General features: G+C 38.8%; 1 protein-coding gene across 1 annotated transcript in view; it reads right to left on the bottom strand.

The window, feature by feature from the left end:
* EMB1691 (Methyltransferase MT-A70 family protein) overlaps positions 1–27,747 on the bottom strand; it is a 165,798-nt gene that overhangs the window by 31,232 nt on the left and 106,819 nt on the right. The window contains exon 5 of the mRNA XM_089383798.1: positions 13,414–13,565. Coding sequence (XP_089239924.1) covers positions 13,414–13,565 — 152 coding nt within the window. The remainder of the gene's footprint in view (positions 1–13,413; positions 13,566–27,747) is intronic.

Here is a 27,747-nt window from a genome sequence, read left to right as displayed (position 1 = left end):
CAGGCAATTGTAATATGTATATATCTGCAATCAATAGAAATATATACGCACAACATTCATGATACAGACACACAGGCAATGCAATATATATACACGTAGACAACATGCATGGCATGATACATGATACGTAGGCCATACGCAAATGCTAGTAATGGCTATACTATATTCGTGGGTAGAAGGAGTAATCTGGCCGCAGTCAAGTTTGAATTAAGGCAGCAGCAAGGTCACATTGGTTAACCATCTCGGATGTCTATGAGATACTGCCATAACCTAACTTAGGAGGTGTGATGAGGACGATGTGTTAATACTTGTAGCAGCCCAATAGTGATAGATCTAACATATAGATCTCGATGGCATCCCTGTGGTAGACTAGACACCATGGACAACAGGAATGAGGATTACGTTGGGTGTCATCTCAATGAAGTAGGTTTCAGTATTGATCAGGAGATTCTCAGCATACCTGTAAAAGGAGACATACAGTCTCATCAGTCATCACTATATTCAGATCTAGTACTCTTGAGATGAATAAGTATCTCAAAGGCAATCAAGATAACCAGGATCAAAAGTAGTATGAGATCATGATGTATGAGCAGCATAATGATGTATGATGATATGAGCATGGGCAGCATCATGATGAATGAGATCATGAGCATGGACAGCTTGATGATGAATAAGACCATGGAAAATGCAGCATGAAGATCATGAACGAGAGGCAGCAGTACGATAGGTGAAGCCGTCACCTTGGAGAATCAGTTGAAGCAGAATGTCTTCAACTGATCTCATCGTTATAGGAAATGATCTATGCTCAGATCTAGATAAGTCAAAGCGTTGACTTCTGTTGTAAACGTACTATCTCCCTCACTTTCTCTGCTGAACTTTGAAGAACATAAAAGAAGAATTGACCAAGGGTTTCCCCACATTGTGGGGTTTGTCCCTGGCTAGCGCCACATCTTGTGTCCTCTTGTCTTGGCTTGTCTTCTGCGATTTATATTTATGTTCTATCTGCAGTTTACTTTAATGCTGATGTGATTGCTAACTGTGAAAATTTAAATAAATTGCTCTAGCATAGAACATACCTAAAATTAACAATATTCATTGTCATATATCAGCCCAAGAAAAGATCTTAGAATGGCATTCAAGAATAAAGGACCAAGATCTTCCAATAGAGACTAAGTTTTATACTAGGGAAATTAATTCTTAGGCTTTTAGGTATGCATAAACAGCAAGAAAGAGAATGACATCAGCCCTATTTGAGTGGATTAGACCATTCACTATACTAGATTTTGCTTTTAAACAATTTATAGATACATTTCCTAAATTATGAACCATAAACATCCACTCAAACTTCATTTTTATGCATAAATCCAATGTTGCGAACATCTCGATAACATCCTGATTTTATCTCGAAATCACGATTTTTTGGCCTAGCCAATGTTTGCCGATTTTTATCGATATTTTTATGGTATCTTAATTTTGCTGATGTTTACTGATTTTTACCGATATTTCCCCGACTTTTACGATTTTTAGGTTTTCTGAACTCTCATCGATTTAATCCCGATGCTGATGTTCGCAACATTGCCTAAATCTACCCTGAAAACCCTAGCTATTGTCCTAGACGTCTAGGAGAAAGACAAGGAGAAAAAATTTAATTGATTTTATAGACGATCAACACACTCAAGATCAGTGTCTTACCTTAAGAGGGTTTAACGACGTCTTTAGGGCAAAAAATTCAAGAAATGAAATTGATGGAATAAGGGAGGATCCCTAGTAAAACCCTAACTAATGTTTGTTAGAAATTTCACTGAGGAGAAAATAAATTCATTGAGAGAAAAGTTAACTTAACCAGCAATAAAACACAAAGCATAAATACAATGAACATAGTATTTACCTTGGAAAAACCAAGCTAACAAAATTCCGTTAGATCCCTTGGCCAAAAACCATGCAAGTCGGCCAAGTGAGCCTTCATTGCTCACATCCTCTGGCCTATTACAAGGAAGTCTTCATGAGCCTCTTAAAGCCTTGATTACATGTAATCGATGGGCACATAGCCATGCACAACAAAAATAATGTGCCCAAAACCACTACCATTTGACCTGGTCAACTTTGACTCTTTCCTTGAGCCAAGTTTACCTAACAATCCCCCTTTAAGCCTTGACTTGGGGTTTCCTTGACCAAACCCTCCAAGTGATTCAGCACCACTCACCTCCAGCCCTTACCCCCCTCAAAGTTTATACCCAGGGTTTTTGTTAACCCAGCATCCCCCCTATCATTTAGGTCTAACATCAAACTTTACTGGAAATTTTCCAACAGTACACATGCCTTACCAGGTCTTATAGCAATATGCCCATTTACTTTTTCTTAATTTGTTGTTATCCTTCTTGCCTTCTCTCATCTTCAGTTAGCAACTCCGCATAATCTTCACTCATCCTTACTATTCTGATTTTCCCCCGGCCCTAACACTCTCCTAGACTTAAAACTCAACACAACATGGTGCATATCATAGGCCATAGCCTTCCAGCTTCCCACCTATCAACTTCAACATGACTTTTCCTTGGTTATCACCTAGGAAGACATCACCACCATCATATCTCTCATACTCACAAAACCATTCCCTATGGGGAGTCATATGAAGGATGCACTTGAGTCAACCAGCGATGCCTCATGATCTACATTCATACTTGAAGAAGCCAAGTACACATCCCCACCTTCATCTGAGGTGGTTCTCGCTTCTGCAAAAGGAGCATCATCATATCCCTTTCCTTTCTCAGTAGTTTTGGATCTACAATCTTTCTTGTAGTGCCCTTCATTTTGCATTTCCAACATACCACAAATTTTCCTAGCGATTTAAATCTCCCTCTAGATTTAGATCCCACACTTAAGGACTTATTTGTTTTTGTTCTCGGAGTGTCCTCTTAGAGACAAGGTATCTCCATTCTAACTTTCCATGTTTTTTTTCTCGTCTCCTCTGACAACAAGGATGAGACTGTATCATCGAACTTTAAAGTTGTTGCATTACTACCTACGGCGATAACCAGACTATCCCACAAGTCTAGTATAGAACACAACAAACTAATGCACTTATCTTCATCTAAAATCTTAATATCAACAGATAATAACTAACTTACCACGATATTAAAGGTGTTGAGATGCCCTGAAACCAAATTTTAGAAATTTTACCAGAGAGAATAAATTCTCTAAGAGAAAAATTAAATTACTCAACAACAAAATACAAAGCATAAATACAATGAACACAGTATTTACCCCGGGAAAACCCCAACTCCAGGGAAAAACCTAGCTAATGGAATTCCATTAGATCCCTTGGCCACAACTCTGGCCAAGTCGGCCAAGTGAGCTTTCACCGCTCACATCCCCTGGCCTATTACAATGAAGTCTTCTTGACCCTTTTAAAGGCTTGATTACAAGCAATCCATGGGCACAAAATCATGGGAAACAAAAAATCATGTGCCCAACACCACTACCATTTGACTTGGTCAACTTTGACTTTTCCTTGAGTCAAGTTTACCTAGCATTGTTGTTGTGAGGGAAGAAATCAAATATAGCATTTGCACATTAAGAGCTTCCCTATAGACCTTAGAGAACAATTTTGCATACCATAATGAAGCAAAATTTCAGCAATAATTAAGCATTTAGTCATGACATAATAGAACATAACCAATGCAAAATATCAATGATAAGACAATAAACTTACAAAATTCTCCACAAAAGGCACTTCTTTCAATCCCAGAACAATGCCTCCATGCAAAACTCACATCCACAAGAAAGTCGCATTCAAAAAGATCACATCTTGCCCATAGCAGTGAAAAAGACTAGCTCGCACTCTCTTGGAGAGAAAAAGAATTCGATGTGTGATGATGAAATGAAAATGAGTAGAGGAATCTCTATTTATATGAGACTTAACTCCCTCATTATTAGAATAGTACAACTAAAAAAGCCCTATTGACAAGTTTACTTTATGTGTTCCACAAGATATAGGTTACAAGCCAACCTCGTACCTCAAAAACATAACAAAAATGCCAATAATTCCCACACGTGTGGCAGAAAATCCTCCTCGAGCATGATGTCATCCTCCAAATCAGCCCTAAATGCCACAAAAAAGGTGTCATGTGGGCCAATGAGTACCTACTCCAAGATGTAGTTCCTAGATCATGGGCATACCTCCAAAGTGCCTATATCCCAACACATCATATCGATGGTGCCCAACATCACCCTCCAAAGGGAAAAAGGGGTGATGTGGCACTCTCTCACTCAAGCATTGGAGCTCAAACGTTATGTGCAATCCCTCCCTTGTCATCACAAGGATGACCATCATCATCTGCGATTCAAAAACAAGTGATGCCCATCAAATAATTTCATGGACATCCTTAAGGCATCTTGAGTCCACTAGGCACATCAACAATATCTCCAACACCAATCTCCATGGGCTCAACATTTCAACATTTCGAGTCCCTCGAAGTGTCAAGCATCATGTGGGGTCATCAAGTAGCCCAAATGATATGCTTTGGATAGGCAACACTACATCAACAAGGTCACACTCTCTCCCTTCAATGGGCAAAACAACCTCTACAATTTTGTTGAGAAAGTGGAGTAATCCTCTCAAGAGGCCTTCGTTGTTGTTATGACAACCATCTAACAAAACCCACTCAAGATCAAGTAAAAATCAACAATCATTAAGTACAATAACCATAGATGCATCACAGTGGACCATACCTAATGATGGGGGCACAACAATACTTCACACAAAGATCACCTCCAAATATCTAACTCGATAGAGTCTCGTAAACAAGTTACCTCCTTATGTTAGGGATGCTTAGATTTGTTACCCTATTAAGCATGTTCAACCCCCAAGGGGAAGTGACATGTCCCAAGTTAGCCCATCAATCTATATGTGTGTGTGAAAATGGTGGCAACGGAGAAGGAATAACTTCAAGGCAAGGTGACATAGCTAAGTGACTAGTTAATGGTAGTCCAACATCCTAAGTGTATAGATGTAAGGATGGAGCAATTGTGGAGGCATGAGTTACCCCTTTCCTCAACCTACTTTTTCAACCCCTCTAGTGCACCTTTTACTTCTTTACGATATGTTTTGATTTGGGTGCATAGCTTAGTATCGCAACCTTGCTTTAAGATATTTAGCATTCAATTACCCTTAATGATGAGTCAGTTTATCGCTCATCGAGGTCAGGACAATACAAGGGTTCTTTTTATAGATGGAGCATCATGTGCTTGAGGAAATGAGCGATGGCTAATGATGCGGGTAGAGCTCATGCTAGGCTTTAACCCACATGCTAATCAAATGTCCTAGCCATCTTTTGCATTTTAACTTTTTCATTCATTATGGCCTTCTTATGTTCTTATCTTTCTTTTAGCTAGATCAACCTCCAGGGCAAAGTTTTCCGACCGAGACTCAAGGATGAGAATGAGAGGTGTCAATCACCAAGACCAATAACCACCAACCCAAAGAATGGAGATGGAATAATGGGAAGATTGAAAGTGATAAGTATGGGATACCATGGACATGCTACTTCAATCAAAGCCTCCCCAGTAGAGTCCCTAAAACCCTAAGGTCTCAAAGGAGGTACCATTAGACTAAATTCAAAGACTAACCTCCCAAGTGAATTGAGGGAACAAGAATACAATCAAAGATCGATCAATCATCCAAATCACCCCTTGATTCATATTAGTATGCCCGAAATATTAAGGGAAAATGATTAAAGTACCTATCGATGGATGACCAACCTTCCTTTAACAAGGAAGGTCGGTTGGGATAGAGAAATCTGACCAGAGAAAAAAGTTGAGGATCTTGGCATCATGTCATGTGTTGATCATATAGTGGTGTTGGTTGGTTGGTTGTTCAACGAGGAGAAAAGTTGTCCTATGGGCTACCCAATTTTCGGGAGGTAACAATACCAACAAAATTCACACAATTATCTAAGAAGTGTATCCACCTGAAGAGGAAAAGGAAGAAACCCACTTCAGTTATTCCAAGGAAGAAGCAAAGAAGGATCTTGAGGTAGAAAAAGAGGAAGAGATGGGTTTATAGAAAATAGAAAGATATATTGTAAAATGTTACTATTGTAACTAATTTGATCATTTTGAGAAAGATTGCAGGGATAAAATAGGTGCTAATACTATTGTTGAAGAAACCAGAAATTAGAAGTTATTTATATCAAGTTTAATGGTGCACAATGAAGAAAAGGTACATTGATTCGAGTTGTTCAACACATATGGCATCTCAAGAGGAATTGTTCACTAGAATAGATGATAGTTATTTTGGTAAAGTGATATTTGGAGATGATAATGTGCCAAACATTAAGGGAAACGTTACTATTGATTAGAGAGATCCCAAGTCAAGTGATGATCCAAATGAATGTATCTAACATCAATATATAGCCTCCTAAGGAGTTCGAATTAGCCTATGGGCCTACATTAGCCCCTAATAATAAAATAATGTGCAAATAAAACCCCTATTGGTGACAAGCCCACCAAACTAGCTCACACGTGTAAAAAGAAGCCTCACAAGGGGCTGAATAATAATATGTACATGTCGTAAGGCCCTCCAAAGGCATAATAATATCCAAAAGTGCCATATTGAGGAGGAAATTCCTCGGAATATGATGGACAAGGGGGTGGCCCCTTGTTCTCCAGATAGTAGACCTGTGATGCTCCCAATGGGTTTGAGGGCACATAAATAACCCCATGGATCTCCATATGAATCAGAGATGCCTGTAGATCCTCTGCAAGGGTCCAAGTGGTGGAATGAATGCTGCCATGACATCGTACAAGTCCTCAAACACCTACCAAGAGTGTGGGGGCATGTTGGGCATAATGTACCAAGCATATCACCATCATCCCAAAAGTGGATCGCTAGTAATCTCTGAGCATCCATAAAGATTCGTGGAGTGTTGTCTGTTGTTGTGGAGGCCAATGGCTCTCTAAGCACACCCTACATGTGCCAATGTAGACCTCTGGGAGTTACGATCCCATATAGGGAGACGAAACCCAAATGGAAACCACCTTTAATCCTACATAAGATCCAAAGAATCCCCTCGGCTTCCAGTACAACCAGTCATTACAATAATGGGGTAAAAGAGCTTACAAATCATGGATAACAAAGCAGGCACTTCATAATGGCATGCCCTTCCATAGTGGGCTTTGGCATGTGCTAGTGTCTCCAAGCTTCAAAGGGGGTTAGCCAAGTACCTTATTAGGTGGTTTCAGCGCTTAAAGGGGATAGTATGTCTAAGGTACATCTCTCTAATGGAGGTGGCAAGTGACAAATAAGTGAGATGGAATAGGGAATGAGAGGGGCAGTCTTGGGCTACATAGTGGGGCATAGGGGTAGCTAAATAAGGGGAAGCCTACACCTGGGTATCTAATGTATAGGAGGAAGCAATCGTGGTACATGAGGTGCCCCACCCTTGATTTTTCCACCCTTCTTTAGATACCTTTTGTCTTTTGTGAATTTTCTTTGATTAACTACTCGGGGCTCAAAGGACAAGAGCATGATGTGTAAGATATAGCAGTGATTACCCCCTTTAGGTAGGGCGGTTCATTGCCCTCCACGGGTTAGGACAATCATGGGTTCCTGAATGATAGAGGAGGCTCATTTAGGTCCTATGGAACCAGGCCAATGGCCATGGATTGGGCTAGAGCTCATGTAATGGCTTTTGCCCACATGCTAATTATTTTTGTCTCGTCCATCTTTTGCATTTTGTGGTACAATCTCCTGTTAAATGTGGCCAATTATGCTTTTCACTTTTTATTTTAATTGCTTCAATCTCTGGGGCATCATTCTAGGACTGACTTGAGGTGGGGGGAAGGGGATAGGGAGGCTAGCCCTATGTGGACCCAGAATGGGAATGTGGACCCAGGTGGGAGGAAAGATGAATGGGGGTATAGTGAGTGGAAAGGGAGTAATATGTGTGGGTAACAGAGCAGGACCACGCACCCAAATTTGAGGTTTCCCAAGTAGTACCACCCTAGAACCAAATGGTCAATAAAAGAGATCCCACGGGACTAAAATCCAAGGGTTAGAGACAAAAGAGATCAAGGGTACAAGAGCACAAACTAAGCCCCCTCTTTCCACCAAATCCCCCCATCAATCCATACTCAGAAGTATCCATGATAAGTAAACCCAATACTCAATTACCAAATGACAAGACATAACTTTAGATTCGAGAGGCCCACCTTCAAACATACGATCAATACAGGTGGGTGAGGGACCACATGGGTGGCTCAAGTGGCAGAGAAATGGCCCAAGAAGTTATTAGGAGGCATCAAGGGGTTTTTGGCTGCCAGTTGAGGCTCATCATGGAGAAAAAATTATCCTGGGGATATCACCCACAAAGTGGTGGGTAACAATCCTTTGGGTGTTTGTTCTCAATAGGATTACTGTTACTCTTGTGCACTCGCAAATGGTTCTTTGGCTGGGTATTCCCCCACTTAGCTACACAGCATTCGTCTAGTCTAAGTGTGGGCCTCTAATTTCACGTCCCCAATTCCTTTCTAGGGATTTGTCACTTCTTTGCTCAAGTTCATAGGAGTCAGGTGACTTCAGTTCTCCCTAGTGTCCACAACTTCTTCCTGTTTTGGACTTCACAGCGTCGCATACTCAGGTCTCACTGGTAGGTTCGAGGAAGATTTGGATTCAACTGGTTCTTGTGGCTTAAAATGTGAGGTGGGAATTTCATTTTTTGTTTATGGTTTCTCAGTCATGATCTAGTTTATCCTTTCTTAGCAATCGAAATTAGTAATTCTTTGTGTGGCTTCTGGGTTCTGAGGTGGCATGCGATTGGTTCTATAATTGATTCATATACTTCAATTTCACAAAGGGGGCGGCACATTATCACTGAAATAGCAAGGGGAAGTTGGATGGTTTCAGTTAACAACATTTTCAAGTGCTCCTATTTGTATCGGCCCTCTCTTTGGTGGGTTCTCTTGTTTACCAGGTTGATTTGGAGGAATTTTGAAGTCTATTGACTTATTTGGCTTACGATTATTGTTGGCATATCCTCTCCTACTCTGAGGCTTATCTAATAGGATCAGAATTTTGTTCTCACAGCACCCGAGTCAAGTAATATCCTGTGTTGCCTCCCCGTCATTATCTCTCGACGCAGAGCTCCCCCGAGCAGCAGGGGATCTAAGAGGGGTCATCCTCCCACGTATTCCAGAGAGCACAAGTGGAGGCTAGAAGATCTATAGCAAGATACAATGACACTACCCCTACAGAAATTCACAGTATCACCTCTGATATGGAGGATGAAGTGTGCTTCAATAGTCATTTCATTCTGGATCAACATGTCGAAAAGGATACTAGAAATTGGATTCCAGATACTGGCAACACCAGATCCAGGCAAACCCGCTATATGCAAACCATAGACTTATATTGGCACATCAAAACTCTCTTGGGACATGTTCTAGTGGAGCATTCAAAGAGTCAAAGGGAGCTACTGTTATGTATTGATGGCATACTAAAAAAGGTGCACAAACTGGAAATCAGTGTCTCAACTCTAATCAAAAAGTTAGTTGCTCTTCCAAACAACTCTCCAGTCCTAAATGCAAATCCGTCTCCTCCTATACAAGTGCACTCCCTTTCTAATTGATATGGCCCATGTATACATGTTCTGCTTTGCTGCTCTCAGCCATGAGGCTATTTTTTTTCCTAGATATGGTAGGACTATGGAATCTATAAGTTTTTCAAACTTCTATAGTATAGTTTATGTCAAGACTCATAAGTAGTAGACTAGTTCTCTTTCTGATATACAATCTTAAGACATTAAATCTCTGTTGTTGGTATGGTTTCCCCTGTGGTAGACCAATAGCAGAGGGTGGATGGATATGTACTTTTTAATGAGAATATAATTGTTTGGCCTTACCAAATATATATATATATATATTACAAAATGATAAAGCACATTTCATAGTGTTATGCAATAATGCTAATTTCAATTACATTTTTAAAACTTCCATTATTATATTATCTACTTGGTTACATGCATCATTATTTATAAAAAAAATGGTATTCATTTCTAGAACGAACAAAGTTCGTTCTTCCAGTTAAATACTCCAGAAGACTTGGAATATGTAGATCTCCATTTAGGATACAAGAACATATATTAAAATGTATGAGTAAGAATGATGTTACAAATGAGAGTGAGGGGTCTACTTATATACTAGGAAGGTGCCTCTTCATAGAAAGCCATGTCCCATTTAGACATGCCTCTTCAACAATAATTACTAATTAACTAATCATTATTACAATTATCATCATTATTTATATTTAGTATATTTTATTCATAACATTGCGTTCCTCTTCAAAAAGCTTTGTCCTCAAAGCTTGTTGATGAAAAGTGTTGATCTCTTTTTCTGTTTCGAATGTCTTCTCGTCTCAGAACTGTCATATTCGTTGATAAAAGTTGACATGATCCTTAAAGTGATATATAAAATTATTGTACAGAGAAAAGATCTGACCATCCTAAATTAATCTTTTGTGAAATATTTTGATTACTGAACAGTGAAAACTTGTGATGAATTATTATCACTGGACTGAGTTGTGCGCACTTCAGTATTCTTCGGAACATAAGTTTGTTGTTTATGTTATGAGTGATACGGATTTGAAGATTGATTGAAATGTTTGTTCTTGTGATTCGGATGTAGATAAAGAGTTCTTTTGGTTTCCCTTATCATGTGTGTGGCAAGATTTGGATTTACTTCAGGTTCTGATGTCGTCGAGTTGGTTACAAAATCTTCACTTGGAATTTCCTTTGTCTCGACATCTGAGTGTATTTTTTCTTTAACTGACATGTCTTCTTCTTGAGGTGTGATATTCACTAGATCGGTATTCATTCCATTTTCTTTAAGTTGAATTTCTTTATTTGAAGAATTCAACGCTTCCTTCTCAATAAGTTGTTGTACCTTATTTACCAACGACATTTTGTCCTTCTTAAGCTTCTTAATTTGTATTAATAACTTTTCACTATGGTCTTTAAGCCGAGAACCTTCTTCATTTTAATCAGAAGTGACTTTATCAATTTCTTTTTGCATGTTTTGTAATACTTTTTATCTTCTTAAAAAATTATTTTTGATAAATCTTGTATGTCTTTGGGTGTTACTGAATTTGGCTTCAGCGTAACATTCCGGAGTGTTACTTTCTTCTTCCTGTAGGAAAATGTTAAAAACGTTCTTTTCGTATTTAAGATGAATTTCCATCTAGGGTAAACCCAAAATAATGTCACATTGATTGCTCCATAGGGTTTGAACGGAGAATTGCGATATAAATATATAATCCTCAATGTTTAACTGTAAATTGGCTGTCATATTTTTTGTTGCCAAAACAGTGCAATTTCTCGATTATATTTGACTCCCGAATCACCCACTGGTTTGTGATTTTAGGCATTATATAATTTTTATCTTCGGTAAGTGAGATAACAATAGTGACATCTTTTCCCACAATAGACCCTTTAATTATAAATAGCAGTAAAGCGTAATTACGTGAAGTTTCCGAAAATCTTCCTTCCTTCAATTCCGAATTAGATTCCATTTGCATTTATCGAGGTGAACTTGGGGTTTGATAATATATTTCCTTTTTTTATATATACAATTTTTTTATATGTAATTAATAATTTTTTAATTAAATTAATTAATTAGTTATATATTTTGTAACTGTAATATATACAAATTTATTATTCAAAACGTTCGAAACTATTCGATGGCTCACACCGTTTGACTGCCACGCGACTCTTGACCCGCGGTCACCAAAACGGCAGGCGGAGAGGTGTGGGGGACTCGATGACAGAGTGGACGTGCGACGGGGTATTGGCCAGGACAGTACATGAAGAACGCAACAATGAAGAATGTGAGGAGAGACAAGGGGCATAAGGTTGTTGTGGTGATGGATAAGCGATGACAATCGACAATCTGGTATTGGACAGTTGTTGCATGCAGCAATGATTGCGATTGGTGGAGGCGGTTCATGGAACGATTTGCAAGTGGAAAGAGTCGGCGGAATAGGACGATGTGGGTTGTCGCTGCTTGGGACGGATCCTTTGGTGGTGTTGGCGACAGTGTAGGGTAACCACATGCCAATTGCAGCTGGGGTTTGGATGACGACAAGTAAGATCCTTCTCTCTTTTTTTTTCTTTTATATATATATATATATATATATATATATATAGATATATTTCTTTTTTCTTTTTTCTTTTTTAATATCTGACCTTTTTCCCCAAAATATATTGACTTTTTTTTAATGGCCAAAGGTCTAAATGGCAATATGGAGAAATATAAATTCTTGTAGCGAAACGCTTCAACAGAAACAATGTTGATGATGGGTTAATGGCCAAAGGCCGGTGATCGGAGAACGTGGCCCTGATAACAAATGGAATGAACAAAGTTCGTTCTTCCAGTTAAATACTCCGGAAGACTTGGAATATGTAGATTTCCATTTAGGATACAAGAATATCTATTAAAATGTATGAGTAAGAATGATGTTACAAATGAGAGTGAGGGAGTCTGCTTATATACTAGGTAGGTGCCTCTTCATGGAAAGCGATGTCCCATTTAGACATACCTCTTCAACAATAATTACTAATTAACTAATCATTATTACAAATTATCATCATTATTTATATTTAATATATCTTATTCATAACAATTTCACATTCAGATCTAATATTCATTCAACCTGAGATTTGAAAATCACAATTCGAACAGAGGAATTGCTTGAACACCTTTGATTCAGAAGAATGCTACAAATGTAAAGAAAAGAATGCAGAACCCCTCAATTCAGAATGGATAGAGGAAATCAGTGATGAAAACTTATTTTATCTGCTTGCTCAAAAGCAGAGAGTTGATAAAGCACAAATAAAACCTTTGATCTGCTGGCAGCGAAGAGAAATGGATGAGAAAATACATTAAGGTCACCATAAAAAGAACATACATAGAAGAATGTTGCCAAATAATAAGAATCGAAATTACCCTTCACAGTTTAGACAATCTTAAAGGGAAAAAAAAATAAAAAACACTAAATCCCCAAGTTTCAACCAAAGGGTCAACAGGTATATCACACATTTTAATACATACTGATCTGCTACCGAAAGAGCTACCTCCAAGACTGTCAAACTTCTAAAACAATGGGTCTTATGCGAGAAATCACTCAGCACCAGAACAATCATTTTCTATTAAAAACTGTTAAGGAAGAATTAATGGCCTCCCAATCTCACAGTATCGTTCTTAATTACCATGCATTTGCTGAAGACCATAACCGTATTTAAACAAACAATTCTTACAACTATAATTGCTAACAAATCGAGAATTATGCCAATAAATAATATAGAAATAACAAAAAAAGTTCATAGCCTAACAAGTTTAATCAAAAAACCAAGTGGCATTACAAACCTCTATGTTAAAGTTTGACGATGTCAGCCCTTTGCCAACAGTAAGCCAACCTGCACGAATATTATGGTCTTCACCAAAGAGCTCTAGACGTCGACGACCCAAAGCAAAGTGTTCAATTATACGATATAGATCCTCAGGCTTTGTAGTTGATCCTAAAGTCACATACAAATATATCTTTAATATTCAACTTGTATAAAAAAATTCAATTAATTAATTACCATACAACTTAGTTACCATTATCTTCCTTTTCCATAAACTTATGTGACAAAGAAAACATGATAAAATATGTTAACAAATACAATACACTAAACAACTGTCTTCTTCATAGGTCACCGTTAGGAAAATTTGACACTGCAAGGAAGGTTAACTTCAACTTGGTCTAATCTGGTTTTAGGTTGAAATGTGCTTTAAGTGTGTTACTTTAGTGTGCTTTTGTATTTTATTAATCCAGTGGTCCCAATCATGTCCTGCACATTAGTAATCCGACAGTTCAAACCTCTCTTCAATATTAAAGACACTCAATATGTGGCTTAACTCCGAATTGATCTATGGTCTCTATTTAAAGTGCGTGAAGAGTCATTTGTTGATGATCACACTAAGAGATGTTCTTGTAAAATATTTTCTGCATTAATTAACTGCCCAAGTATCATGCACCATTTGTTGGTTTCCCTGTGCGTTGCTCAGACAGTGTTCCAGCTACAACAACTTTCTTCTTCCAGGAGAACAGCATACAGCAGAGTTCCACAGAGCACTACAGAAGCCTTCCTTCAGCAGACTGTACATCAGTTATGAGGTTGCACTAGCATATATGGAGAGAGAGATAGAGAGCACATGCATGTTTTTGGTTTTTAGCATGCATGTGTCATCCTTAACAGATTTTTAGTTTGCATGGTTTTCCTAAATTAGCAATTCAGTTCTGATTCTGAGGTTTTGCTTCATTCAGTTTTGCATGCACATTTAGAAGGTGCAGTTCCTTCCGTGCTTATGCATGAGAATTTCAGTCTAAGTTAAGGGGTGCAAATTATCTATGAGGATGCATGCCTGCATGCCTCAAATCATCCCCAGTACAGGTGCACTTGGTTGGTTTATCTGTCCATGCAAGGAAGGCACTCTATGGTTAGGGTTTACACTCTTAGTTGAAGCACTGGTGTCCATGCATCCTGATTCATTGTAGCTACTATTCTTCCCTAGTCTTTAATGGCGAAGCAGGAGAACCAGTTTATGGTTTGTAAATTTGAGGTTTTAGCTATAGCCTTTAGCTTTCTGTTTTCAAATTTAATAGAAAATCAGTAAAGCTGTATTGAGTGTTCAAGGTAACATGTTTTTTATTTAACCATCAGTAGTATGTATTTGTGGCAATGTTATCAGAACCGAACCAGTCAATCCCCTGAACAAGGAACTAGTCAGAACTGGTAATTAAAAAAAAAGAACCAAAAAACCACTCGACCAAAAAATACAAAAAATATTCAAATTTTAAATAAAAACATATATATTGATGTGCATCCCAAACCATTTGTACACAAATATGCAAAAGTTCTCATTTATATAGCAAGAGTATATATAACCAAAATAGCACTTAGTGTAATACATCTATCTCTGAATCAAAATACACCAAGAAATAGGCTCTAAATGGGCCTCTAGAGTCTAAAAATAAGCATGGTACTACAATACTACAGCTACTAGTGCTAATTGCTAACAACAGAATCATAATCCTCTACATCACCAGAATGAGTAGCATCCAAGTCTACAATGAGATTCCAACTCAATTCCCCTAGCCCGGAATGTTGTGATATTTCTCCATGTGGAGGTGGGTCCTAGTCCACCTAGGAAAGTTCTCCATGGTGCCTAACTCTCCATAACCCATTCTGATGTTGGATCAAAATCACCCAAAACTATGTTGTTTGATTCAAGGGCTTTGTTCAACACATTTATTTAAAAAAAAAGACACTAAGGTTGTTCAATTGTTCTTGCTCCAAAAGTTCTTCTTCTTGGCGTGTATACGCTCAAAAACGCTCCAATTTCATTCACACCACGAAGCATTGCATGTCAGGCTCAATATCTACTGCAAATTAAGGCACTCGCTACCAAATTGTTGCCACCAAAAGGCTGCAAAAAGTGCTGACGGAAAAGAAGTATTAGCAAATAACTTTGAAACTTGGACTCAAATATTGCAATGAGTAATATAATTGCAAACTTTCACATTTCCTACCTCGGGGATCCTTTGTTCTACTTCTTATAGCCATAGACATATGCCAAAAGTACCAGTGCTCTCATTAAATTTCAAGGGCTTGCTATGTATTTCATCTTGAATGTTGGGATCTAAGACCATGCACTCAATGCATCTGCGCAATCCCTCTTTTACCTCCACATCTATCTCAAAATATTTAGTGTAATGGTACCTTCAAAGTTTAAAAAAAAAAATATTCATCAATTGATTTTGAATGTTTAACAAAGATTTTCTAATGAATAACGAAACTTATAAATTTTGAAAATTAATGTTACATACCTTGGATTTAAGTAGTAATCAGTTGCATGTAAAGGTCTATGGAGTTGTTTGTTCCATTTTTCATCAATGATTCTCCATAGAAGATGGTACTTCTACCTTTCAGCCCCATATGTTGACTTTATTTCTTCTTTGGCCTAATCCATGGCCTCATAAACAAAACCCTTAGCAGATTTATCTCCATCCACCATCTACAACACTCTCACAAGTGGCTCACTAAATAGCACTATCTCTTCTACTTTCATCCCAGATTTTTTGTCAAACAATTGGTCAACCATCTATTTCCCTTCATCCTTTCTGCTCCACTCAGATACATTTCGATCATCACAAGAAAACATCTTCCTCAAGTTGGCTTTTCGTTGAACCAGGGATTGCAACAAAAGAAAGATTTTGCAAATCATGTAATGGTTGGCCGAACAAGCTCTTTACCCAAAGTGTACTTTCTCATAAAGTTCAAAACCCGTGAATGGTTGTAGATGTACCTAGTTATGGATTTTGCTTCTTCCACACACTTTTTCACCATCTCAATTTTGCCAATATCCTCAAGCATGAGGTCCAAATAATGGGTTGTGTTGTCGCACAGAATGTCTAGGCACCGCGACAACAGCTCAGATCGAGGGTTGTTACCCTGATCCCCAATCTCTCTATTTAAGTTGTCTCTCTACAACAAACTAAGGGGGGTAGACCCTACAGAAATGAAATGAAGAAGGACCAGTTGGGAACCAACCAATCTGGGAGACACAGTTGAGCGACCAACACTTGTTTAGATCTAGCAAAACTTAAATGATTCGATTTAGACAATTGATACCAGTGCCTTGTGGAGTCAACTATCTTATTAAGAAATTTAGGACCAAGTACAGGATGGACAACTGATGCTAAATAAAATGTTATTATGACGAAAAGAGATGCAAGATGCGATTAGTAAAGAGATAAGTGAGTAGCCTTGAGATAAGATCGTTTAAGGCTCAAGTACTTAGTATTGATTAACTTTACGACAAGAGTACTTAACGAAATAAAGAAACAATCTTATACAAGACAAAGTGTCAAATATCTCAAGTGTCAATAAGATACACAAGATATTTGCTCTTATAAAAATATCACTAATATGGCAAAAATTTATAATAACCACAAGCCAATAATGATATAAACGTCAAGAAAGAGAACTAGAGCATTTATCCAATTTATGCTTCAACGGCAATTCTTCAATAAGATTATCAACGCTCCCTTTAGACAATTAGAATTCTTCCAAGATAACTCCAATGACAATTAGATTCAAACCATTCAATTATCTTCAAATTACTCAATATTATACAAATGGAGTAAATCACCTTCAATGCTACTTAGCTCAAAGAAAATTATATTTCAATGCAATTACCATTCACAAGTTAAGGCACGAGAAATGCTTTAGAAAGATAAATATTGATTATTTCCAACTTAAATGTTCTTTAGGGCAACAAGCCTATATATGTGATTTTGAAGTAGGAAATCAAAACACAACAGGCACTTAGACTCGAAATCCAAAATCCAAAAAACCACTAAAATTTGTTGATAATCTATGTAAACCGTTGCCTTTACAAATGAAACAAAAACACTTATTTTCAGATATGATATCTATGACAGCAGCTATGTTTTTAGAGACAATAAGAGCACCAAAAAAGAAAAAGATTTATGACAGCAAAGAAATATTCGTTGCAAACAAATATATCAATCCTCTGAAAACTTGTGACAGTCACTTTTACAATGATGTTAGAGCACTTAATTTTCAGAAATTGTTTTTTAGGACAGCAATAAGAAAAACTATAGGACAACAACAAACAAACGTTATGACAACAGCAATATGACAATGAAAACAGTGAGTTATAATGTTATCTTTATGCCAAAAATTAACCAAAATTTTTCCAAACTTGCCCACATGAATCATCAAAAAATTTCAGCCTGTTATAATGTGATTTCCAAAATTATATCAGATCTGATATATTCATTACAGTCAGCAATTAAAATATGAAATAAACTTAATGATGGATGTCCAACTCAACAAATTAATTCCTTAATGTATTAGACAACTTAATAACTGATTTTAGGCTAACCCACATGAAATTTTGTCATTGTTATATTTCAGACTTCAGAAAAAGAATTATACAGAGATGACAGTCACCCAAAAATGTAGATCTAGGCCAAATTTTAGATATTCATCAAACATAAGTGACTTAGTAATGTATTTAGCAATTTTTTCAGTTAATTTCAAACCACTTAGATGTGTTCTTCACCACTATTAGAAAGGTATATGACTGTTGTAGCAAACAGTGAGGAAAAAGAGGGTTTAGAAATCAAACCTTTAGGCCCTAGGCCTTGAGGATCACTTTCCCAAGTTGCCAAAAAAAATTCGATACCTGAAACACAAATTCTTACCAATTTTTATGCAAAAAATCACTAGTGATCAACTTCAGAAAATTTAAATACTCAGATCAAAAATGAAGCAAGGGGAATCTAAGGCTAGTGTTGGGCTAAGAGAAGGCAGATCTAGGCTTAGGAGCCCCAAAACTTGAAACCCTTGTTCTGAAAAAAATTATTTTGCTTCAACTCTTTCAGATTTGTTGCAAAATCTTCAATCGCTGACCCTGCAAAAATTTTGAAAACTAGATCTTGCCCTCCGAGGCCTAGATCTATCTTAAAGGCCAAAAATTTCCTCAAATAATCTCATATCTGAAGCCTTTAATGAAAGATATTATCGTTTCTTCCCTGAAAACAAAAATTTGAGGCTAGATTTTGACCTCCAGAGTCTAAATCTAGCTCAGATCTGAAGATCTCCTTAGTTTATTTCTCATATCTATTCCTGCAAACAATCTTTGAGCCCAGATCTTGCCCCCCCAGAGCCTAGATCTCGCTCAAATCTGAAGATTTCCTTGGTTGATTTCTCAGATCTATTCCTGCACAAGTGAAAAGAGAAAAACCCAATACCCAATATGTACAAAAATAGAGAAAATCTCAAAAACCCAAGAGCTAAAATTTAAAATTATATTACAAAATTTCAGATCTACACAAGTAAATAACAGATCTATCCAGATAATTTATAGATCTATCACATATGAGGGGTATGAGTCCAACTTCGCTCTGAGATTTGTAGATCTAAGGCTCTTTCTAGCCCGATCTAGCTCTTAAGCACATTTTTTTGAAGATAAATATTTTTTTAAATTTTAGGTACTAGCCCAGAAAATCTATGCAAAATATGTTTCGTTAGATAATCTCGGAGTTTTATTCCAGAAGGCTTTCCAAATCTTAAGTTTCAAGAGTCAACTAGTCCAACAGAGGACTTCCCCAAACACCCAAAATCTCTTAATAAAGATGACTTCTGCACACTTAAAATATAAGCAGTCAAATTAATAAATGTATAAAAAATAACAATTAAATGTTGAAATTTGGTACCGGAGGACAGGTGGTTCCCTTAGGCTTTGATTTTTGGCCTAGGGAAAAGTGTCCAAAAGAATTTAATTTTTCTCCTAAAGTGACTTTATAATTTTATAAAGTTAAATTTAATTTAAAAGTGACTTTAAGTGATAAAGTTACTAAGTCTAATTTTAAAGTAACTTTTATAAAGTAAATGAAAAATTAGAAAGGAAAAGTGACTTTGGAAATAAATGACTAAGTGGGTCTTTATTAAAGTGGGGTGAATTAAAAAATAGAAAGTGAAATTTAAATGAGCATTTAATCTCAGCCATTGATCTAAATCTATTTCAGCGATTGGATTTAGAGATCACTCAAAAGTCACTTGGATCACCCAAAAGTCACTTGGAGTTATATTAAAGGAGGAAAAGGTCATTCATTCTTTCATGAGCAGATTGGGAGAAGGAGAGCAAGAGAGCAAGAGAGATTTCTAAGCAGGGAGGAGAAGGAGACAGCAGCTTGGCACACATTCCAAGGCAGCAGTTGAGCAGATTTGTACAGCTGATTCAGCACATAGTGAAAGGCAGATTTTTGCACAAAAATCGAGTAGCAGTTTGCTGATTTTTCTGCACACAAAACGGAGGCCGTACAGCATTTATTGCTGTCCTGTTTGCTGTAATTTCCAGATTGCTGTGAGGCACGGGAAAGGAGATAAGTTGTAAATTTGTTTGCTGATTTTTTGCTGAATAATTCTCACTGTAAAAAGGCAATTTTCATAAATAAAGAAGAGCTCTCAAACTGGTTTTCCCCAAGAGTTGTAGGGGGTTTTTCCAGGGTCAAGTTGACCAAAAATATCAGTGTTTTAATGTGTTTTAATGGCTGTTTTTGATTGCTGATTTTTAATTCTGCAATTTCCAGCATTCTGAAAAATTTCCAGAATTTGTGTTTTCAGCAATATTTATTTTTTTCAGTCTGTTAAATGTATGGTTATGGGAATGGGCATTTAACTACATGGGAGAAATAAGGAGAAACTGAAAACTGGGGTGGGAAAACAGAAATTTCTACATGGTATCAGAGCTTGAATGCTGAAGGGCAGTTTGGGACAGCAAAAGGAAAAATTACAGTTGCTGATTTTTCACTCAGAAAATTCCAGCACGCTGATTTTTCATAAACAGCAGTTTTATCTTTACTACAGCAGTGCTATTTTTCAGTTTTAGGACAGCAGGATGTCATTGGGATTGAGGGTGGAGGATAGGTGGATGGGCATACAAATTACAGCGTTTGGAAGGAGAGAATGCAGAGTATCTTTGAGGAGGCAGAAGTCTGGGATATCATGGTGCATACCGCACAGAACCCTGTTGTTGTGCCCACTGATGTTACTCAGTTGGCTAAGTATAAAAAGAAGAACAATATGGGTAAGAGGCTGATTCTAGACGGAATCAAAGACCATTGCATTCCTCATGTGAGAGGAAAGAGCAATGCCCATGAGATGTGGACAGCATTGTCCAATCTCTACCAGAGTACCAATGAGAACCGGAAGATGGTCCTGAAGGAGAAGCTGAAAAACATTAAGATGGGTAATGATAGTGCAGCTGGATATCTCACAAAGATTACTAATGTGAGAGATGAGTTGGCAGCGATTGGAGAGGCCATTCCACCCACTGAGTTGGTGCGGATTGCAGTGAATGGCCTCCCCCGTTCATGGTTGAACTTTGCTGATGGGGTTTGTGCACGTGAGACCCTTCCCACATGGGAGAGGTTTTGGGATGATTGCATTCAGACAGAGATCAGGAAAGGTCAGCTTGGGGCAGCCAAGCCAGTTGAGCAGGATGAGGATGTAGCACTGGTGGCAGGAGGCAAGAAAGGTAAAGGGAAGAAGCAGGCTTCCACAAGCAGTGGTGGGGGCAAAGGCAAAGGTAAAGGTAAACAGGGGAACACACAGAAGGACTATTCCAAGGTAAAGTGTTGGAATTGTCAAAAGATGGGACACTATGCAGTTGTGTGTCCAGAGAAGAAGAAGAAGAAGGGGAAGAACCAGTACGTGGCAGCTTCAGCAGAGATTGAGGACTTTGCTGGTCGTTCTGACCGAGAGTTTGCGTTCACTACGTCTGAGTCCTCTAGTGCAGGATCACCTGCCACACAGGTTCAGAGGGAGCATGCTTTTCCCTCGATTAGCGGAGCATCTACAGGTATCTGGTATGTGGACAGTGGGGCTTCACGTCATATGACAGGAGTCCGTGAGTACTTCTCAGAGCTTTCAGAGAGTGGCACTGATATCGAGGTAGTACTCGGTGATGACAGAGTTGTTAGAGCAGTCGGGGTGGGGACAGTGACATTTCAGAGGGAGTCCAAACCTCCCTTGAAGGTGTCAGAGGTTCTTTATGTGCCAGGGATGAGGAAGAACCTCATATCCGTCTCAGCTTTGGAGGACAGAGGATATGAGGTACTGTTCAGGGGGGGACAGGTGTTGATGTATCCCAGGGGCACTCCAGCTGATTCAGCTAGAGTGATAGGTGTACGCCATGCAAAGGTGTACAAGTTTGCATTCCAACCCCTTTTGGCATTGAGCAGTAATACCGACAGCAGAGCTAGCAGTTCTGAGCTGTGTGAGATTTGGCACCGCAGGATGGGACATATGTATCATGGAGCCTTGAGGACATTGCGGGAGATCACTACAGGTGTGCCAGATTTCAGTACTGATCACTTTGATACTTGCAGAGGTTGTGTGATGGGCAAGTTTGCCAAATCCCCTTTTCCCAGCAGTGACAGCAGGGCGACGGGGATACTTGATTTGATTCATTCCGATGTGAGCGGTCGGATGTCTCATGTTTCCTTGAATGGATATGAGTACTATGTTTTATTCATTGATGATCACTCCAGGAGGACCTGGATTTATTTTTTGAAGACCAAGAGTGAGGTCTTCAAGCGGTTTCAGGAGTTCAGAGCTCTTGTGGAGACTCAGACACGTCGAAAGATCAAGTCCCTGAGGTCGGACAATGGAGGAGAGTACACCCTTGGAGAGTTTGTTGATTATTGTGCGGAGGCAGGCATTAGGAGGGAGTTCACTGTTCCTTACAACCCCCAGCAGAACGGGGTTGCAGAGAGGAAGAACAGAACCATCATAGGGGCTGCCAAAGCCATGTTACATGATCAGGGGTTGCCATTGTTCTTGTGGGCAGAGGCCTACAACACAGCTGTTTACTTGCAGAACATGAGTCCGCATCGTGCCTTGGGGCACATGACTCCGGAGGAGGCTTTCTCTGGGAAGAAGCCTGATCTTGGTCATCTTCATATCTTTGGATGCATTACATACTCCTATATACCCAAGGAGAAGAGGACCAAACTAGAACCCACTGCAGAGAAGGGTATCTTTGTGGGCTACAGTGAGACCTCAAAGGCCTTTCGGATTTACATTCCTGCACAGAAGAGAGTTGTTGTCAGACGGGATGTGAAGTTCGAGGAGCACAGGGCCTTTAGGAGGTCACAGGAGTTAGAGTATCTGGATCAGCCAGACCCTCAGCAGCAGTTGAGTCAGTCGCAGGGATCCAGTGGGCATGGATCAAAAGGATCAGGAGGTACATCTATGAGGATGTCAGGTCCATCAGTGAGCAGTGGCTCATCGAGCCAGAGGGGTGGTGCTCCGGGCAGCATGCAGAGCAGTTCACAGAGCAGTTCACTAGGGAGTCCACTGATGGACAGTTCACACGGTACCTCAGCTTCTACAGGTTCAGGTGCAGGCAGGAGGACAGCAGACAGACAGTCAAGAGTTCAGGCTACTGATGATGATGAGGAGGAGGAGTTTCATTCTCCGGTGGGAGAACTGCGCTCAGGGAAGAGGAAGCCCAAGTGGCTTCAGGACACCTTGAGAGATGCCACATCTGTTGCTGAGCCGAAGAGGCCGGTCAGAGAGAGTAGACCACCTAAGAGGTTTTGTAGCTATATGGCGATGGTTACCAGCATCCTTGACTCTGAGCCTTCTAGCTATGAGGAGGCAGCTAGCCAGCAGGTTTGGAGAGAGGCCATGCAGGAGGAGTATTCTTCTATCATGAAGAATGATGTTTGGGAGATGGTGCCGAGGCCTGAGGGCAAATCCGTGGTTACTTCCAGATGGCTTTACAATGTAAAGCATGCTGCAGATGGCAGCATTGAGAAATTCAAAGCGAGGTTTGTGGCTAGAGGGTTCTCCCAGGTAGAGGGAGTTGATTATCCCGTGGCTCGATATACTTCGATCCGCTCCATTATATCGATAGCAGCAGAGATGGGTTGGAAGATCCACCAGATGGATGTGAAGACCGCATTTCTCAATGGCTTCATACAGGAGGAGGTGTACATTGAGCAGCCACAGGGCTTTGAGGTGCATGGGAAGGAGTCTCATGTGTGCAGATTGAAGAAGGCCCTTTAGCAAGCTCCCAGAGCTTGGTACTCCAGGATAGATGCATACTTGCAGGGGATGGGTTTCACAAAGAGTGAGGCAGATCATTACAGGTGCAGAGAGACTCATAGAGCACTGCAAGAGAGATCTTGCGGCGGAGTTTGAGATGAAGGACATCGGCTTGATGCATTACTTTTTGGGTTTGGAGGTGTGGCAGGAGGAGGGGCATTTCTTCCTGGGGCAGGGGAAGTATATTGTGGACATCCTTGCAGATTCCACATGGAGGATTGTAGACCCATGTCGACACCGATGATCACCAACTGGAAGAAGCTTCATGCTTCGGATTCCGAGTTGGTGGATCCCACATTGTACAGGCAGCTGATTGGTTCCTTGATGTATTTGGTCAACACTAGACCAGATATCTGTTTTGCAGTCAACACGATGAGTCAGTTTATGTGTGAGCCTAGGAAGGTTCACTGGGTGGCTGCAAAACACATTTTGCGGTACTTGCAGGGAACAGTGGATTATGGTCTGGACTACAGGCAAGGAGATGGAGTGAGATTGGCAAGATACACTGATTCTGATTGGGCAGGTTGTGCTTCTGATAGGAAGAGCGCTTCAGGGTGTTGTTTTGGGTTGGGTTCAGCAGTAGTGTCATGGTTCAGCCGGAAGCAGCAGTCAGTAGCACTGAGTTCAGCGGAAGCAGAGTATATGGCAACCAGTCTAGCTAGTTGTGAGGCCATTTGGCTTCGCAAGATGTTGTTTGGCTTATTTGGTCAGCCGTTGAGACCTTCAGTGATTTACTGTGATAATCAGAGTTGCATTAAACTCACTGAGAATCCAGTATTTCATGACAGGTCAAAGCATATCGGGATCAGATATCATTTCATCAGAGACTATGTTCAGAAGGGAGCTGTGAAGCTTGAGTATATTTCCACTAATGAGCAGGTTGCAGATATCCTTACCAAAGCCTTACCACGGGGCAAGCATGTCTACTTCAGAGACAAGATGGGTGTGGTGAGGAACACCTTCCTCGGTAAGAGGGAGTGTTGAAATTTGGTACCGGAGGACAGGTGGTTCCCTTAGGCTTTGATCTTTGGCCTAGGGAAAAGTGTCCAAAAGAATTTAATTTTTCTCCTAAAGTGACTTTATAATTTTATAAAGTTAAATTTAATTTAAAAGTGACTTTAAGTGATAAAGTTACTAAGTCTAATTTTAAAGTAACTTTTATAAAGTAAATGAAAAATTAGAAAAGAAAAGTGACTTTGGAAATAAATGACTAAGTGGGTCTTTATTAAAGTGGGGTGAATTAAAAAATAGAAAGTGAAATTTAAATGAGCATTTAATCTCAGCCATTGATCTAAATCTATTTCAGCGATTGGATTTAGAGATCACCCAAAAGTCACTTGGATCACCCAAAAGTCACTTGGAGTTATATTAAAGGAGGAAAAGGTCATTCATTCTTTCATGAGCAGATTGGGAGAAAGAGAGCAAGAGAGATTTCTGAGCAGGGAGGAGAAGGAGACAGCAGCTTGGCACACATTCCAAGGCAGCAGTTGAGCAGATTTGTACAGCTGATTCAGCACATAGTGAAAGGCAGATTTTTGCACAAAAATCGAGGAGCAGTTTGCTGATTTTTCTGCACAAAAAATGGAGGCTGTACAGCATTTATTGCTGTCATGTTTGCTGTAATTTCCAGATTGCTGTGAAGCACGGGAAAGGAGATAAGTTGTAAATTTGTTTGCTGATTTTTTGCTGAATAATTCTCACTGTAAAAAGGCAATTTTCAGAAATAAAGAAGAGCTCTCAAACTAGTTTTCCCCAAGAGTTGTAGGGGGTTTTTCCAGGGTCAAGTTGACCAAAAATATCAGTGTTTTAATGTGTTTTAATGGCTGTTTTTGATTGTTGATTTTTAATTCTGCAATTTCCAGCATTCTGAAAAATTTCCAGAATTTGTGTTTTCAGCAATATTTATTTTTTTCAGTCTGTTAAATGTATGGTTATGGGAATGGGCATTTAACTACATGGGAGAAATAAGGAGAAACTGAGAACCGGGGTGGGAAAACAGAAATTTCTACAAAAAATTGACTTTGACTTAACTACCAAGGCCCAAGGGTCCAAAATCTCTTAAAATTTTCAATATTCCCTTGGTCGGGTACCTCCAAAAATTAATTTCTTTGAGACCCACGAATTTTTTAATTTGGAGAATTAATTTTTCCTATGACACAAAATTAATTAAATTTCTAGCTCAGGATTTTAATTTATTTTTGCCAAAAAATTTAATTAATTAACTTAAATTTGACTCTAATTAATTAAATTTCTGGCTTGGGATTTTTTTAATTTATTTTTGCCAAAAATTTTAATTAATTGACACATGAGGGGATTAATAATTTTTCCAACCCTCAAATAATTTAGCCATGGTGTCTAAATATGAGGGACCATGCACTAAAATATTTTTTTACATAAGGGGGAAAATCCGTTAGTTATAAACCCTCAACATTTACTCATTTCTGCCACACAAAAAATATAATCTAGTAGACCAAGTGACTTGTAATAAAATAATTTAGCCAATTAGCTAAAATTATTCTCAAGTCACTCTTACAAAGACTCGATCTAAAACACTACGACTCACCTCAAATCTTGACGACAAAATCCACCCGAGCTTTGGGGTGAGGGTGGAGGAAAAACTCTGTCGATTATTTGTGTCTAAAGACACAAATAAATCAATTAGACAAAAAACCTCCTAGAATGGAAATCGTCACCAAAACAATAGGTTTACCTAAGTTGTTACATACAGACGTAGGCATACAAGGATTATATATATTATATATATGCATAATGGGTTGACATCTTTACAAAACTGTCGACTGACGATGAAATTTTAAAAAGGGGTGTACTGCTATGGGGTCATTGACGCGGAGTAGTCAACAGGTTGCACATTGAATCCACCAAATAGTGGGGTGTTTTACCTCCGACATCCTTCCAACTGGTACATAGATGCCGACATTATATGTGATCACATGTACAACATCCTCTACATCTACCTCCACGACAACCTCATCCAAAAGACGAAATAACAAATTTGCATCCGTAACCTAACTAGATGCATCCACAAATTTGAGAAACATGGTACCTTTTAGGCAAGCAATTAGTTAATTTGAAATGGGGTGAGATCTGTAATTGGTCCATCCATTAGACATAATTGTGCACCATGTTTTGGTCCATCCATTAGACATAATTGTGCACCATGTTTTGGTCCATGAATGCTTGAACTCTATGAGGTACCCATCTATTCTTTGGACCTCATTTCGTAGAAATGAACCCCTGATATCATGTAAACTAGAGCCTTTGAAGCCCAAACCATGAGGTTATAGCATCAATCATAGGTTGATAATACGTAGAATTAGTGGCATTGAAAAGTATGTTTGCATCATACCACCATCTAGCAATGCATTCCCATGCAGCCTCCTCTATCTTCTCCCATTTAAGCATCAATGGTGGGTTGAGCACTAGGGATAGTGTGGGGTACAAGGGAAGAGTCAATCCTTGTATGTGTCCTCTTCAAACTAGATGAACTAAGGCCAAAAGCATGTTCATCTAACAAAAAAATAGAGGATTCTACAAAACTACCAATACATCCTTCAAAATCAAACTCACTAAAAAAAGCATCATCATTTTGAATTTTAGTTATCTTTTTATAAACTCTCGTCTTGTTTTTTCCCTTCTCTGTTTGGAAGGGTTCAATCAAACCTAGCATCTTTGTTATAAGCTCATCAGAAACATTTTTACAAGGTTATAGGTGGCGTGGCCACCACAGTAGGTTTTCTTTAATCCTATGGATCCCACCACATTTAACTTCCTTCCCACAATAGTTGTGTAATTTTACCCCATGTCCATCTAAATGGCAATGAAACCATGTTGCATCATTCTTGTTTTTAGGGGCCATGATCACTTTTACATCAACAAATAAAAATCCGCAAACAAAACCCTGGGATTTCTTAATTTCTAGGAAAAAAATAGCAATCTTTAAGAGAAAAATTGAAGAAGAACAGATGTCTTGACATATCTTCAGACTCTT

Source organism: Pinus tabuliformis, chromosome Q, assembly GCF_031772625.1.
Source record: "Pinus tabuliformis cultivar Carrire ecotype Pingquan chromosome Q, CPIR1, whole genome shotgun sequence".
NCBI lineage: Eukaryota > Viridiplantae > Streptophyta > Pinopsida > Pinales > Pinaceae > Pinus > Pinus tabuliformis.
This window is presented reverse-complemented; position numbering and strand designations above follow the sequence as displayed.